We start from the raw sequence: 16,759 nt of genomic DNA, 5'->3' as shown, positions 1-16,759 counted from the left end.
TCATGATCCCCAGGCTCACAAGTATTCTCTGTGTTGCTAAGGACAGACCAGGTTCTGGTAACTGCTTCATGGTGTTTATAGCAAAGCCCCGTATTTATCTGCTGTAAGGCCTCTAGCTGAAGTGTATGGGGCACAGGCTTAAATTTATGCATAATTGTTCCCTGAAGCCAGTTTTGCAGAACACTTTTCTTTTCACTTACGTTAAGTTTCTGTGAGAAACTAGTTACTGTTGTTTGCTTTTGAGTATGACTTCATCAGTTTTCTCTATAACCACCAAAAATACTATTAACTTGTGTGACAGGTTCTGTTTTATTAAGTTTATTAATAATTTTTCAAGATAGGCATTAATCAGTAGAATAATGAAGAGAGAAATCTGTTGAGAGAGAAATAGATTAGAGAGCTGTAGAAAGAAAGATTTCCCAAGGATATTGAATCTGATTAGTTCACCCAACAGAGAATATGAATTGTGAAGTTTGGACTTTTTTACCTAAATTCTCTGGCATAATTGTATGGTATACCTACAGACCATTTTTTTTCTGAGACCCTCAATTTAATTTTCTTAAACATGCATCATAAGGTAAAACACCTGCAATGTTGGAGACCTGGAATAATCTAGATTTTTAGATTACCCAAGTTGACCACAATAATCTTCACTGTCTTTTCTCATGAAATAGCGTTATATATATATATATATATATATATATATATATATATATATATAGCTATTGTGTAATTTTTTTTTTGATACAGAATGAAAAATATTTCTTTGAACATCTTTGTGTCCAAAGTAGTTTGATGTCCAACCAAAGATCATTATCTTACAAGTCTGGGGGATGGATGTGCTCTTTCTTCTTAGCGACTCATGATAAAGCATTGAATGACCTTTCACACAGCAAAGAGATGTTTTGACTTCGGGGCTTAGCTGGTCCTTGTTCAGTCCAGCTGTGCAGGTGGAAAGCTGTACCTAACCTCGCCCTCTCTCTGCCCTGTAGGAAGCATCGCCTGCCTCTGGTGGGACCCTATTCAGCGGTTACTCTTCTCAGGAGCCTCTGACAATAGCATCATCATGTGGGACATCGGGGGACGGAAAGGCCGCACGCTCTTGCTGCAAGGCCATCAGTGCGTGACAGTTTGTGGGGGTGGGGACAGAATCAGAGTCTGCGGGGGCGGGAGGGCAGCATTCGTAGTCTGCTCCTGCTTTCTCAAACCCCATCTGTTAAGACAGCCATTTACTGGGGCTCACTCAGTCCCTTTTAACTGCTCTTCTGTGAGTCCTGACTGATGTTGTAGAACAAAAATAGAGCCCAGGGTCTTCTTCCTTCTTAGTCCAAAGAGCACTTGCCACCTGCCTCTCCTGAGGAGTCACCCTGTTGAACTACCTGCTGGGGGGGCTGTTAAGGAGGTTCCGGTGAGACTTTGACCGTGGAAGATGGCGTGGAATGCCGTGCTGAGCCTGTCTCGAACTGGATGCCCGATTTGTTCTTTTATTCTGAAATGTCACATGTGGGTGTGGTTTGACACAGTCAGCTGAGCTAGGACAGTGTAATACCCAGGCCTTCTGGTTTTGAGAGGGAAGGGACACTGGCCTTTCCTCCCCATTGGTTAGCTTGTTGCTGCTTACCGTAAGCAGAATCACATTGAAAATTAGCCAAGGAAAGATTCTTTTTTTTTTTTTTTTTAAGATTTTATTTATTTATTAGGCAGAGAGAGATTGAGAGAGCATGCAGAATAGGGGGAGAGGCAGAGGGAGAGAGAGAAGCAGATTGCCTGCTGAGCAGGGAGCCTGATGCGAGGCTTGATCCCAGGACCCTGGGATCATGACCTGAGCTGAAGGCAGACACTTAACTGACCAAGCCCCTCAGGCGCCCCAGGAAAGATGCTTCACACAAGTCTGCAGGGCAGGAGATTGCTTCGTAGGGGATCCAGAAAGGAGTCTGACAAGCATATGGGAAGGAGGCAGATTTCATTCCATCATTGTGTGTGCGCATGTGTGTGCACGAGTGAGTGCACGGGCAAGTGTGTGTGTCAGTTGTCTCTGGCGTTTCATCACCTATTCTTATGGGTTGTGTTCCAGTAAGGGAGTCACCCCTCCTTTGTTCTTTGTTATGAGCAGGTAGGTGAGTCTTGTATACCTGAAAAGGAATGGACCACAGCGACTGGTCCTGAAAACAGCCATTGCCCTATCTGTGGCCTGCAATTCTGAGGGACTGACTTGAAAGTAGTTTTTATTTCATAGAAGCGACTATGCTGTGTAATAAGTTACAGAACGCTGATCCAAGTTTAGACTAGAAGCCAGGAAATTATACCAAATTGTCAATGATAAAATGCCAGTGGCTGGTTCCAGCAAGGGGAGAGATTGGAGCCTAAGTGAAGACAGTATCTATGTTTCTCCACATTGAAACGAGTGACCGATGTGTGTTGTTTACAGTGACAGAGTGCAGTCGCTGTGTTACCTTCAGCTCACAAGGCAGCTGGTCTCCTGTTCCTCGGATGGTGGGATTGCAGTGTGGAACATGGACGTTAGCAGAGAGGAGGTAAGAGAAGGAGCAGGGCAAGGCTGATGTGGAGAGGTCCCCGAGGACCTGGCTTCTTGGCTTCCCACCCTGCAGGCTCTTGATGCTGACCAGGTCACAGACAGCCCCAGCCCCTCTCCCTTGTACTTACTGGTTATTATCTGACAAGGTCCTGCCCGTCAGTTTGTCCCGTGTCCTCTCCCCACGTGAGAGTTTCCGCAGTGACAGGCCTTGCCCACAGATTGAGGATGTGGGCTGTTTTCAGTATGCAGACGTGCACTGAGTACATGCCGGAGACAGTTCCCTGTGTCGCCTGGGGCACGCACTGTGCGCAGCCGCAGGAAGCACTGCAGCAGCCCCACGGCATCCCTGTTACCCAATACTCTGGGATGCCTGCTGTGACTAGTGCCCGGGACCTTGCCAGGAGCCTCATGTTTTCCTGGGAAAGAATGTCTCTATCCTCTGCTTTATTTTCCACTGAGCACATGTTGACATAGTGTTCTTTTTAGGAGACCGGTGTTCCAATTTGCTGGGGCCACTAACTAGTTGTGGGACCTTGTTCAGAGGAGTGTCATAGTCTCTGAGTGTCAGTTCCACCCTCCTTCAAGTAGGATCGTTCAATGACACAACTTCCAAAACCTCTTCTAGTTCTTGAGGCAGATTCACTGATTGTCTAAACAACCTCGCCATCTTCTTTTAAATTGAGAAATAATTGACATATATCTTTATATGAACTTCAGGTATGAAAATAACAATTCGGCATTCATAGGTATTGGACCATGATCCCACGATGAGCCCAGTTAGCATCCAGCACCACCCATCGTTTCAAAACTTTAATTTCTTGTATTGAAGAACGTACACTCCATAATCGTGTAATCTTTTTTTTTTAAAGATTTTATTTATTTATTTGACAGAGAGAAATCACAAGTAGGCAGAGAGGCAGGCAGAGAGAGAGGAGGAAGCAGGCTCCCTGCCGAGCAGAAAGCCCGATGCGGGGCTTGAACCCAGGACCTGGGATCATGACCTGAGCCGAAGGCAGTGGCTTAACCCACTGAGCCACCCAGGCGCCCCCATAATCGTGTAATCTTGAAGGTGGGAATCTTGCTTTTAGTTTGCAACTTTTTTTTTCTAAAAGAATTTATCAAGAGTAAGAGTAGTGGATTGAAATCCAAGTGGGTAGGCGCTTAGGAGACCCCCAGATTCTTGGGTCACCTTTTGACCCCCTTCACTCCTTTCCCCCACCTCCATGCTTCTCCTCTAGCAGCCACCAGTCTGTTCTCTTATTCATGGGCAACTTGGTCGTTTTTTTCTATTTTACATAATGCTGCAGTGAACATTCTTGACCTCGTCATTGTGTGATTGTTCATTTATTTCAGACAGATTTCTGAAAATAGACCTTCTGGGATAAGGAGATGTCTTAAGGCTTTTTATAGATGGTGTCAGCTGACTTCCAGGCAGGATTTCCATTCTCATGTCTGCCAGCATGGTTATTATCTGTCTTTTCCAACCTGTGATGTAAATAGCAGAGGAGTTGCCTCTTTGTTGACTCAGAAGAGATTTTAGAGTGTGAGGAACTGAGGGCTTACAGTTGAACTTCAGACATCTCTTGAGCCCCTACAGGATGGCTCACAGGTCTGGAGGCAGGTGCATCTGCCTCATAGAGGGTTACGGCACTGCATGGCACTACACACGGGCTGTGTGACATCACCGGGGTCCTGCAGAGGCCCCGTGTGCCCCTCGAAGCAGACTCTGGGCGTGGGTGCACCGTTTCCACCCCACTCCGCACACTTCTGCTTTGTGGGGCCTCTGATTACTTGGGAGTCTCGTTTTCACCAAATAAACCTGCATCTTAGGCATACCACAGAAATCGTAATCAAGGCGACATTACTCATTTTCAGGTTTTATGGCTACCATGCTCATTACGCAGATTCTTGCCTGCTTTTTGTAGGCTTGTAATCTCGTGAAGGAAATAGACTAACCTATACATAAATAATAAAATGAAATCCATATGTGGAGAAGTAGTGATCACTAGCTTTTCTGGTAACCTTGTGAGATGAGTTAAGTGTAGGAAATCTTGATTACCTGTGTGTGGCAAGATATTTTGGTAAGGCTTAAGGTAATTCATTAAACACATATAATATTGGCTTAATATTACTTATGGGCACTTTCCTTACAAAGATTTATTTTAGCTGTGTTTTACAATAGCTGCTAGATTCAGGTGTCAAGAACAACTAGTATACTGTTCGGTTTCCTGGGCTCTTGGTCTCTTTGTTTTGATTTTGTTGAGAACACAGCTAACTCGGAGGCTGTGTTCCCTGGTTCACGTGGGAAGGTGCCCCCTGGGGCCAGTGTTGCTGGTGGTTCCCTTAAGGGCTTACCCACTTGGATTTCAATCTGTTCTTATCCTTAGTAAATTCTTTTAGGAAAGAATGACAAAATAAAAGCAAGATTCCACCCCTCCTTCAAGATTACACAATTATGGAGTTTATCTGTATGTCTAGGGAAAGAAAATACAGCGCCATCACTCAGGCCACTTCCTGTGTAGGTGGTTCTCTCTTTAATTGTTTGTGGAAGATTACCCAGGATCACTTGCATGCTGGCTGGTAGCACATCGCGCTCGACTAGCTTCTCTCCCAGTAGTTGACAGTGTTGGCGGGGAAGCAAATTATATAAAAAAGATGCATTATTCGGGCACCTGGGTTTCAGCTCAGGTCATGGTCTCAGGATTCCGAGATCAAGCCCCATATTAGGGTCCATGCTCAGTACGGAATCTGCTTGAGATTTTCTCTCCCTCTCCCTCTGCCCCACCCCCATACGCTCTATCTTTCTCTAAAGTAAATCAATAAATCTTTTTTAAAATGCATTATTTTTAGTAGTTTTATTTATTTTTTTTTAAACCAGCTTAGTATAGCGCAAAGGGAAACAGCCTGTGATCTATAAGGTTCTGGCCCTGAGTTAGGGTTTGTACAATTTGTAGGACTTCCTTAGGCAAAGGCCCAGATTCTCTAGGCCCACACTGCTTGCTTGGAATTTCTTTCTGAGTCACCTGGAGATGCTGACTGGGGCAATTGCTTCCCTGCCAGATCATAATTAGAGGGGCTCCTTTCTGGAGGTAGGCATGAAATATAAACGAGCGAGTAATCAATCATTAGACTGGATCCTCTTTAAAAGAGAACTTTTAAACTAGTAGATCCCCGGGTGTGTGATGGCGCGTTAGTGTGTGTGTATACGTTAGTACAGTGTGCGTTCTTGCCCAGCCGCTGATCGTGGTGCAAGGGGCTGTTCTTGCTGCGTCATCTTGGAGCAGAATTCCTGATTAATATTCTCTTTTGCTCCTCTTAGGAAAGGAGTGTTTTTCCTCTGCAGGGAGTAAGCACATAACCGGCTGCTCCCTGACAGCCTAGAGCATAGCAGTGACGGGTATTTCTTACAGTAAACCGTTCCAGAAAGCCTGTTTCTTTCTGATGTTTTTGGTTTGTTACCTCAGATTACTTCAAACTTACCCTTCTTCCTCCGAGCCGCTCTCTCCTGCGGCTCAGCGAAGTAATATTCTTTCCTAAACCCCTAGACAGAGCGACGCTCCTGAGGGCAGGGACCCGGTTCCGTTGGCGGTCCCCCCGCAGAGCCTCGGGTGGAGACCTCACGGGTCCCGCCCCAGAGGCCCACGTGCGGCAGCTGTGTGGATGTGGCCGACAGGCACCGGGGCTCAGGCTGCGGCCACTGCGTCTCCCGGGGTCAGAGCCCCGGTTCGTCTGCGGCACAGTGAGGACGGTGTGGCCTGTGTGCCCTGCGGTTGTGTGGAGAATCGGGTGAAATAAGGCACAGCCGATCTCAGCACCCGGCCCGCACGTGCGTGACGCTTCGCGTACCGGGCGCCGTGCGAGCACTTCACCCGGGTTCACTCACGCCTTCCTCACGCCCTCACCCGGGGCTCCTCCTGCTTGGATCCTGCCGCCCTGAGCACGTCTTGTGCTCTTTTGCACGCACGTGTGGTGCTGTGGGCGTCCGGCCGGCGGGGGTCCCAGCCATGAGACCAGGCCGTGGCCCCTGCGTCCCCTCCACTGTGCCGCTGGCGGCGGGGCCCACTGTGGGGGACGGGGTGCTCAAGCACTGTTCCCAGACCTCGTTCTGCGTTCCATGGACCACAGAAGCAGAGGTGGTTCTGCAGCCAGACGGTGCTCTTCCTCACCGAGGTGCCCGTCCCTCTTGCTCTGTCCGTCCTCCCGTCCTTCCAGCACGTCTCCATTGTTTAAAGGGACCTCTCTTCTGTCTCAGCACATGTCCTGTGATTTGTGAGTGCTCCCCCCGCCCCCACCAAGAAACACCTTTGTCATGGCTGTCATGTGTAGAAATATTTCTGGTGACATCGCTAAAATAAGAAGTAGGAAACCCAAAAGTTCTGATGCAATAGGAAGCAAAATAAGGAAGTAAGGGCACCCGTCCTTGAAGCCCCCAGAAGACCTGGTTTGAGTGTTGAAAGTCCTCAGTCTCTCCTGCCTGTGTTAGAAGGGTGGGTGTGATGCGGTGTCTGTGTTCTCCCAGCATTGTCTCCTCTTACCGTGGATATTTTTCTTATGCGTCCCAATTTCAAGAGCAAAAGGATTATTTTGTCATAGTCTTTGGTTTAATTGATAGAAATGCATGTTTTCTATTTGTGCACATATAGAATGGTAAGTGATTGAGGTTGAATGATAACTTTGAATGATTTCATCTTGTAATAGGGTACAATTTGGTTTTTTGGGGTTTTTTTGTTTTAATTTATTTGAGGGAGAGAGAGAAAGCAGGATTGGGGGAGGGGCAGAAGGAGAAGCAGGCTTCCCACTGAATGACGTAGGGCTGGATCCCAAGACCCTGAGATCGTGAGCTGAGCCCAAGGCAGATGCTTAGCTGACTGAGCCATCCAGGTGCCCCTAATCGGGTACAATTTGTAATGGTTCGTTTAGAGAAATATTTTCTAAGCCCTTGTTAAAGTAATGCTGAGACTTTAGTCATCCTCTTTCAATAAAAATTCATCAAGAACCTAGTCTGTGACAGGCTATCCCTACACAAAGATGGGCGAGCCTGGTGAATAACAGGTTAGTGACAGAAAGGAAAAGGGCATAAAGGATGACAGCACAGAGAGGCCAGTGCTGGAGCAGAGGTCTGAGGGTGGTGTGAGACACAGGAGCCCCCAGGAGCTGGGGGCAGGGGGTTGGGGGTGGCAAATCTGTCTGACACGAGATACACCCGGAAGAATGCTCCTGTTGGCCACCCTGTGACCTCGCAAGACTTCCCGAGTGGTAGTTCACTAGATTCTGTAAGAAATGGGTTTTCACTCAACTGGATATAGATATTAAACAATATCTGGCACAAAAAAGAAATACATGAAGGCAACCCTTAGGAGTTCACAGTGAAAACTGAATTACTCCTTCCTATCTATATACGTTAAAAACGGAACAATCTTTTTTTTTTTAGTTTTTATTTATTTATTTGACAGACAGAGATCACAAGTAGGCAGAGAGGCAGGCATGGGGGGTGGGGAAGCAGGCTCCCCGCTGAGCAGAGAGCCTGATGCGGGGCTCGATCCCATGACCCTGGGATCATGACCTGAACCGAAGGCCTTAACCCACTGAGCCACCCAGGCGCCCCAAAAATGGAACAATCTTGTCAACATTGCTAAAATGATAGAGATTATGGAAAATACATAATATTGAATATGGCAAAAGCTAAAATGAGGAAGTTTTTAAAAAAATGCTAACAAGCCAGCAAGGTCTGAAACTGTGGTATTAACCCTGAAAAATCCTAGTAAACAAGGAGATGTTCCAATGGTGGCTTTGACTTTCTTCTCCCCCAGGCTCCTCAGTGGTTAGAGAGTGATTCTTGCCAGAAATGCGAGCAGCCCTTTTTCTGGAATATAAAGCAGATGTGGGACACAAAGACACTGGGGTTGAGACAGGTGAGTAGCCGACATTGAGCTCTCACTGGATTAATCATGTATCTTGTTCTTTGTGGTACTAATTTGTCATTTTGTTTGGAATCATACTTTCTCCTGTAAGTGCTGTGACCTCCTGCATTTTTGAGATCACCATCTCTGTGTAACAACCATGAGTGAGGCCTTTCCTGGTGCAGCAGGATTATTACCCAAGTGTTCCGTCGCTTGCCCAGTGTTGGAAAAGCATGGATGCACGGAAAACACTGAGAGCCTATTTGCAAATACATGAAAGATCCTTCGGTCTAGGAGTGTGGCTTGTTCAAGCCAGTGTTCCGTGCTAACCATGCTCAGAATGAGAATGAAGCAGGTCATATGGTTGTAAACCTTATGCTTTCATTGTTTGTTAAAAATGTAACAATTTGGCCCTCACTGGAGTACTGTGACACTAAGAATTTTAAATTATTCACAGATTGTTCCATATAAGTGTGCCTGATGTACCTGGAACATTTTTATTAAGCATGTTTCTGGTACTCTCTCTCTCTCTCTCTCTTTTTTTTTTTTTTTTTGGATAAGAGAAACATGTCCCAAATAGCCTATAGATTTCAGAGACGCCCTTATCACTAGGTATTCATGTAATTCTAAAGTTCTACAAAAAACATATTTCTACAGCAACCTTGAAGGTAGTCCACTCAGATTGAATATGAATTCAGTATGAATTGATGCAGGTAAGTAATGAAGAATGCTGATTTTATTTCTTTGCGCCTCTATGAGGGATTGGCCTAAAGTTTGTGTGTGTCAATAAACTTTCTTCAGTGTCACTTACAAAGCTACTCCCCATAAGGTCTGCTATGAGACTGGCAGGCAGTGCAGGGGTGATCTTAGCATTCCTATAACATTCCGATGCTCGGAAATGGAAACTCGAGTTCTAGTTCCATGGTTAGACTGCTTCCCGCAATGCATGTCTGCTGGTAACTAGTGCATTGTAATTGCTGGGCGAGATAATCCCTACCTCTAAACGTGAAGACGTTAATTTCCATCTTATGAATTAACTACTAGAAGAGAGAGGAAAGGTATGGGTTACTAAACTGTTAGTGGTAAAAGAATATGGCAGAATGAATAACCGGACTGTTCTGAATGTCCCTGAAGCTTATTTCCAGAATCACAGTTTGAAGGATTAAAAGAGATGATAAAACATACGATTATGAATATTTATTTCTTAATGAGGTCATATTACTTTATTTGAAACCTTTTCTCTGACATAGGAATGGATTTTTTTTTTCCTGAAACCTGTAGTCATTTGAGCTCCTAAATGATCTTGAAGTTGGTTTTAATAATGTTGTTTGAGGACCTCTAGACAGATAATATGAATGAATAAAAAGCAGTATTTGACCAATAAAACAAGGATCTTTGGAAATCCTTGACAAATGTTGACACTGTCTGCCTGTCGTGTTAATGGTACATTGAATAGGGTAATTATAATTCAGGGCGAATCTTCCCCACTCCTACCCTCCTGCCCTGAAGCAGAACAGGAGCGAAAGTTAAACTCCGCCTTTTCCTCCCTCCGGTGGTCCTGAAGCATCACTGCCGGAAATGTGGGCAGGCTGTGTGTGGGAAGTGCAGCAGCAAGCGCTCCAGCTACCCTGTCATGGGCTTCGAGTTCCAGGTTCGGGTGTGCGACTCCTGCTACGACTCCATCAAGGACGAGGAGTGAGTGTTTGTGGGTCTTCGTCTTACTAGGTGCCTGCAGGGGGGGGACTGAGAAATGATGCCCCCTGTTCGTCTCTTCTCAGCTCCCTAAATGTTCCTGGGGAGGGCGTTCTGTCCTCGCTGTATGACCTTAGACAAGTTTCTCCCCAACACTCTGGGGCATGGTGTTGCTCAGACCATTGGGGCTGCTGAGGGGCGGGGCATCCCTGAGCCCCCTCAGGGTCAAGGCCAGCACACACCAGTGTGGTGGCAGAGGTTGCTGTCCCTCCAGTGTCCCAACCCTGGCTTGCATGGGTCTGGGAATTTCGTTTCCTTTGCCTTCCCTTGAATCATCTTAGAAAGTGCTACATTGGCAGACCTTGGCTGAGGCCCAAGTGGAAAAGCTAGTCGGCATCACTGGTATCAGTCCATGTGTGCTCATGACGAGGCCGGGGTTTGGGTGCAGGAGCAGAGTGAGAGCCGGTGCCCCGAGCTGCTCCTGGAGGACCCAGAGTCTTCAGGGGCCTGCCGCCTCCCTATGAGGGTCTTGTCCACAGGGTAGGATCTCCTGTCGTGCAGTTCCTCTGCACAGTTAAGGCCCTTGTTCTATGTCTAGGAGTATACTAGCCTTTCCACTAAAAAAATAAAATCAGTTATCTGGAGAGTTTTGTCAGACGTTATGTAAAATAATCTTCAGCTTATCCTGCCTTTTGTCCTCTAATTATAAACAGTTTTCCAAACTGTAGCCACATTTTTAGGAATAAATTTTTAACACTATCATTGTTACGTTGCAAAAAAACCTCTTCCCTTAGCTTTGGAAACAGGTGAGCTTTCAGCGGTCTCTTTTCTTTTTTCTCTTTGTTAGTCGGACTTCTCTAGCAACCTTTCATGAAGGAAAACATAACATTTCCCACATGTCCATGGACATTGCTCGGGGACTGATGGTGACCTGTGGGACCGACCGCGTCGTAAAGGTAGCCTGCTCAAGTGTCCCGAGGAGCATCTGTGTGTGGAGTGCTCCGTGGCTGTGCTGTGGACAGATAGCTGCTGGCCTGGTTTCACTCTCTCGTCAATGGGCTTGCCTTCCCTTTTCATGAACAGCCGTGCAGCCTGTAGCAGGATGGAAACCCTGAGTAACAAACTCCATGTTTGCGAGTGTCCCGCATGCAGTGGCCCCTCCTTCTGGGGGGGGGGTTTCTGGCACGACCTCTACCTCTCAGAGTAGCTGCTGGGACCTGGCACCCCTGGGTCACTCTCTGCCTAGAGGTCCTGCCTTCCCAGTCGGTCAGGGCTTAGTCAGCCCCTCTGCCTGGTCATCCTTCCCCGGCTGGTGTTCCTCTTGGCCCAGACAGGTTTCCTAGTTGTAGGAAATAACCAGATGTTCTTTCACTAGATCCCTCAGGTCACTAACGCAGGAACTAAAAGCAAGTGTTTTATACTGAGTACCACTCCAGAGTTGTGAAACCATGACACACTTTATTTCATAATCTTTTTTTTTAAAAATAGGAAATGTTCCCAGTGGGCTTTTTATTAAAAATGAAATTAGATTTATAATAAAACATCATTATTATGTCATTTTCGGATCTCAAGGTAACACAAGCTTTTTTCAAATTTTAGTGCACTGAGGGGTTTCGTCTATAGATCTCGAGGAGGTTTTGTAGTGAAAGAATGATAGATTGAGTTCTTTTATCCTCTTTTCCAGGTTAATAACTGTTTGGTGTGAGCGCTGCTTCTGGGCCCAGTGACGAGCGCAGCCTTCTCTAGCATGTTCTTTATCTTGCAGATATGGGACATGACGCCTGTGGTGGGCTGCAGTCTGGCAACTGGGTTTGCTCCACGTTGATCCAGGAGCTGGTCAAGGTCTGCACCTTCCCCGCGGCACCCTTCACCAACACAGCCCTTCCCCGTGGCTCCATGGTCACGGTCACGTGAATGGATAGTAGCCACTAAAAAACAAAGCAACATTTTTAAAGAGAAAAAAATGTAAGGTGTGTTTGGGGGCCTTTGCGGAACTACCTGTAGGGACGAATATGGAAAGAAAAAGTTCATCTGTTGTGGTTCCCTGAGGAAAGGAATGACTTCAGTGAGACCTCCTCATGAGCAGTGAGCTCACGTGTGCTGAAGGAGTCATTCGGCAAATGAGAGTTTAGAGGAAAAACCATTGAACAAAAGCGTTAAAGCAGTCCCAAGTGCAAACACCCTTCCCCTGAGACTTGCCGGCCCTCCACGGGCTCCTGTGGCTCTGTTGTTAGAGCAGGGATTAGGAGAGGAGGACTTGCTGTCTCCCTCTTGAGGGGTGCAGGAGGACCCCAAGAACCCAGAGATCTCTCCTTCCTCACTGGCAGTATGTGAATATTCTCTGCACATAGTGATTCTTCTTAAAGATCTCTGTTCTCGCCAGGTAGCACCCTTACCTGCACTCGGTGTCGGGAGCGCTCAGTTTCCTCTTCCCAGCCAGCCGGTGTGCCGGGGGCCAACCTTCCCCGTTGTTACCAAGTGAGCTGTACAATTTCTGTATTAACCTAGGCAGCCCACATCCTTCCCTTTCCCCCAAATGTTCCCTGAAGACAAAACGTTTTTAATGGTGCTGTTAATGTGGGAGTCACACAAGCCGCCTGATACTCACTGCTGTCAGTAACGACTCTCGGAAAATGGGAAAACAGCCCCGCTGGCAGCATGATGATGAAGGGAGATGATCAGTCCACTCCGTGGAACAGCCCAGTCCTCCTAAAAAGACACATTCTGTTTGTAGTCCCAAGACGGGGACAGTTTAGTAATAATACACCTGGGAAAAGAACTCCAAAGCTTTTTAAACTATGTTGACTTTTCGTTGTAAGGAATATTATCAGCATCTCATAGAAGGGAATTAGTAACCCAGAGCAGGAATTGTTAACCAGGTCCTGCACAGTAATTCCTAACTTGTAAATTGCTTTCATAGCAACTAGTGAATTCTCTTGTATCAAATGGCATTTTAAAAGTTTTTGGCCACTTAGTATCAGGATGGGGAAGAGATGGGGAAAGGAAGAGCCTGTCTTTTAATATTCCAATATTTATTTCTTTGATTGTTTTTTAACAATAGTACACGTACCTATTACTTGAGGGCTATGCAAGTGAGTGGAGAGAGGCCTACTTTTCTTAAAGACAAATTTTAAGTAGATGGCAACAGTATTTTTGTTAGTCTTCCTAGTGGATATTGATTAAAAACTCACTACTGCGTCACTGTGTTGGGATCCTATCAAGACAGCATGGTGGTTCACTGTGATATGAGGAAGGGATTAAATCTTTTTTTAACAGCTGAGAGGGACTGTAATATTTAAGACAGGTAATTAAGATGTCTTACTGGCCAAGTGACACAAATGATAGGGAAAGGAGATCAGGTACCTCATATTTCGAATAATCTGCATTAAAAATTGACTTGCTTTCACAAATAAGACTGAAGGGTTTTGTTGCTCCCTATGATTTTTGTGTTCTATCACCTGAAAAAGGTGTTTGCTTTTTAAAAACTTTTTGTGAGCTCTTTGTAAAACGTATGATACTAAGACAGAAGGAAACTGGAGGGATGAGCTCTTACAGGGCAGTTTTGAATGTTAGCTCTTGTTCAGTTAATGGTCCAGCTCATACAAAGGTGCTATCCTGGGGATTTTGTGAAGTCCTGAAAGGAAAATAGGATATGATCTGTTTCTTGCCATTTTGACAAGTACCGAACTGTGGTTTTTTGTTTGCCTTTAACTTCTGTAAAATGTGATTTTATAATGTCTATGGTAGACTGAGCACAATATCATGCTGTAGCTTTCAACTTTCTTTTATTTTAAAAACTGAATGAAAAACGCAGTGTTCAATATAGTATATAAGGTTGTGAGAGCACCTCCTAAGGGGTTAAGCTAATGTAAATCAAAGAGGAAAGGCATTATGTAAGGGAGAATTAGAGAGGGGTATCGGCAAAAGGAAAGAATGTCTCAGTTAACTTTTCTCTCCACCAGAGCTTATTAGCACTTTTCATTTTAGGGACACACATCGCAGGCTTGTCTTGTCTCTACTGCACACTAGGGAGCGAATGGGTAATATTTTTTATAAAGGTGAGCAAAAATTATTTTTCACAGTTCTGCTGACCGGACACAGAAGGAAGATCCAACTAGGTTTCTAGTTATTGCCTTATTTTGACTGCGTTACTCTTAAACGGGTCATTTAAAATAGCTCTTCAAGTAACAGTTCATGGTTTTTCCATTCCTAAATACTCACGCTAATTCCTGTAACTAGGGATTAAGAAGTACAGAATGTTAGAGAAGATCCTTATGTTTTAGATCTAGTATGTCTGTGATAAGGAAATGTCAGTTCTTCATTTGAGACGTATTCTCAAATTGCCCTCCTTTTTTTTTTTTTTTTTTTTAACTGCAAATGACAGAAACACCCCCATGGCATTAGCTGGAAAAAGAGTATTCATTATACTGTAAATCTCTGTTTACAATGTCCTACTTTCTGTCCTGCTGCCTGGAGGATATGAACAAAAAATAGCTCTCTAGAACATGTCACTTGGTTCTCCCCTAAAGAATTCAATTTACTAGTACCTACATTTTTAAACTGTTGAAACTGGCATAAATATGTTATAAATTCCATGGTGACCCAGACCCAAGGAAATAACTTTCTGAATTGGGTTTCATTCAATTACTTCCTACTTCTGTTACTGGATCTGGTGTCTTCTAAAATGTAAGGAACCAGTTAACCAGTTATTAATGATAAACCATCTGCTCATTATAAACCCGAGGTTTAACAAATAAGTAATACATGCTCTATTTATTCAAGTGTCTATTGCTTAATTGTTGATTGTGAGCAGATTATCAAATGCCTACTCTGTTTTCTGCAGTTTACTATACAGTAACTCCTTGTGCAATGAGTTTATATTAGAATACAATTTAAAGTGTTTTACTCTATAGCCTTTTTGACTGGGGAAGCAGAGGGAAGGGTCAATTAGTACATTTTGTCTTGTACTAGCTGTGTTTCTATGAGATATGGTGCCCCAGTGAATCCCAGAGAGTTAGAAAACTTTGTTCTTTGCTCCTGTTTGTGGGTTCTGTTTTTGTGGGTTTTTTTTTTTTTTTTTTTTGAGAATATACATACACAATAAAATGTTCCTTGCTTGTTACTCTCTTGCTTAATTTAGCTTTTGTTATGTTTGATACGGACCCAGGGCAGTAATACTAGCCAGCCTGTATTTAGCACAGTATGCTGCTGCTCTGACTGCATTCTGCTGTTCCATCCTGGAGACACTTCAGGGGTGTTACTGTTCCTGTTTTACGGATGAGAAGCTAAGAAGATCTTGTCTGTTGGTCTGACTTGAAAGCACTTGCCTTCTCCATAATACCTGCTTTCACGTGCTAGTTTGTCATGAGTGTTTCCTGTAAGGGTTCGGGGTTAGGTATTATCATCTCTCTCCAAGTTCGTGAAGCCCCAGAGTCGGATTACTTTGGATGTCTAGGTTCCCCGAGGTGCATAGGGACACACCGGCATCTGTGCCCCAGTTCTCCACATCAGCAAGCAGCTCCATCTTGTGAATAAACACGGGGTGCTTCTGACCCAGGAGAGCTGATTCCTCTGCTTCACTGATAGGAAGTTGGTTTCTTAGAAATCAGCATGGCAGTTTACCGTGTGTCTTCAAAGACATATAGCTTTATTTAGTAAATAATATGTAATAAAATAATATATAGTTTAAAAAGTGAAAATAAAAAGATAATACCAAAAATGTTAAAAAGATGTGCTTTAAGCCCTCTGTCCTAACCCCCCAGAGAAAACACTGTTAAACCTGGGCTATATGTCTTTCAGTGTTTTCGTTAAATGCATGCAGGACATGTAACAAGACACCTCTGGATAGAGTGTTCAGGGGCCATACTTTTACCCCTGCCAAGGTACTGTGGATCCTTTGCCCACATCAACAAATAGAGCTCCACAGGAGCATTCACAGTTGTGGATATGACCGCTGTGCAACGGAACCTGTGCTGCGGGCTTTGAGGGTCAGTGAGGCCACGTGACTTGCTTTAGCCAATTAAGTACGGGCAGAAGCGTTTAATGGCTGGGGAAAGGCTTAACCTCCACGGGTTTCCCACAGGGGTCACAGAAGTGCATGTTGATAGAGAAGATCTGAAGCCTGACTGCCCTGGACCTGCAGTGGACTTTGCCTGGGAGGTCAATAAATCTTTGTTCTGATCCACTGAGGTTGGTGTGTGTGTGCGTACATGTTCGCGCGTGTGTGTGTGTGCGCACGCGCACACTGGCATCACCTAGTCTGGACCGCGGTATCCCATTGTTCTATTATGTGGCTCAACTGTCAGTTATTTTACAAATAACATGTTAAAACTAGACCATATATTTTTAGAATATATATAATTTTAATTAAAATACTTTTAAGAAATGCTAAATTCAGCATGCTTATATGTTCATCTTTGCCCACTTTTCCAGTTATTTTCATAGGATAAATACTTGAACGTGGGAATTACTAGGTCAAAGAATATGCATATTTTAAGTTTTTTTATTACTGCTAGAATCCTCACCCTATTGCCAACACTTGAATTTTCTTCCTTTGACTAGGGAATAAAAAGGCACGTCTTAATGTCTTAACATGTGGAATTCCAGTTTATTAATTTACCGTAAGAATTCT

The 16,759-nt window shown here is 44.7% G+C and overlaps 1 protein-coding gene across 2 annotated transcripts in view; it reads left to right on the top strand.

Moving 5' to 3' along the window:
* WDFY1 (WD repeat and FYVE domain containing 1) overlaps nucleotides 1–15,250 on the top strand; it is a 44,023-nt gene extending 28,773 nt beyond the window's left edge. For both annotated transcript variants that reach the window (XM_047721130.1, XM_047721129.1), the window contains 6 exons: nucleotides 993–1,119; nucleotides 2,429–2,534; nucleotides 8,347–8,448; nucleotides 10,001–10,131; nucleotides 10,976–11,084; nucleotides 11,894–15,250. In XM_047721130.1, the coding sequence (XP_047577086.1) occupies nucleotides 993–1,119; nucleotides 2,429–2,534; nucleotides 8,347–8,448; nucleotides 10,001–10,131; nucleotides 10,976–11,084; nucleotides 11,894–11,953 (635 nt within the window). In that variant the 3' untranslated portion in view covers nucleotides 11,954–15,250. The remainder of the gene's footprint in view (nucleotides 1–992; nucleotides 1,120–2,428; nucleotides 2,535–8,346; nucleotides 8,449–10,000; nucleotides 10,132–10,975; nucleotides 11,085–11,893) is intronic.
* Nucleotides 15,251–16,759: the final 1,509 nt, after the last annotated feature.

Source organism: Lutra lutra, chromosome 3 (genome assembly GCF_902655055.1).
Source record: "Lutra lutra chromosome 3, mLutLut1.2, whole genome shotgun sequence".
In the NCBI taxonomy this organism is placed as follows: Eukaryota; Metazoa; Chordata; class Mammalia; order Carnivora; family Mustelidae; genus Lutra; species Lutra lutra.
Note: the sequence above shows the minus strand (reverse complement) of the source record. Positions and strands in the feature narration are given on the sequence as shown.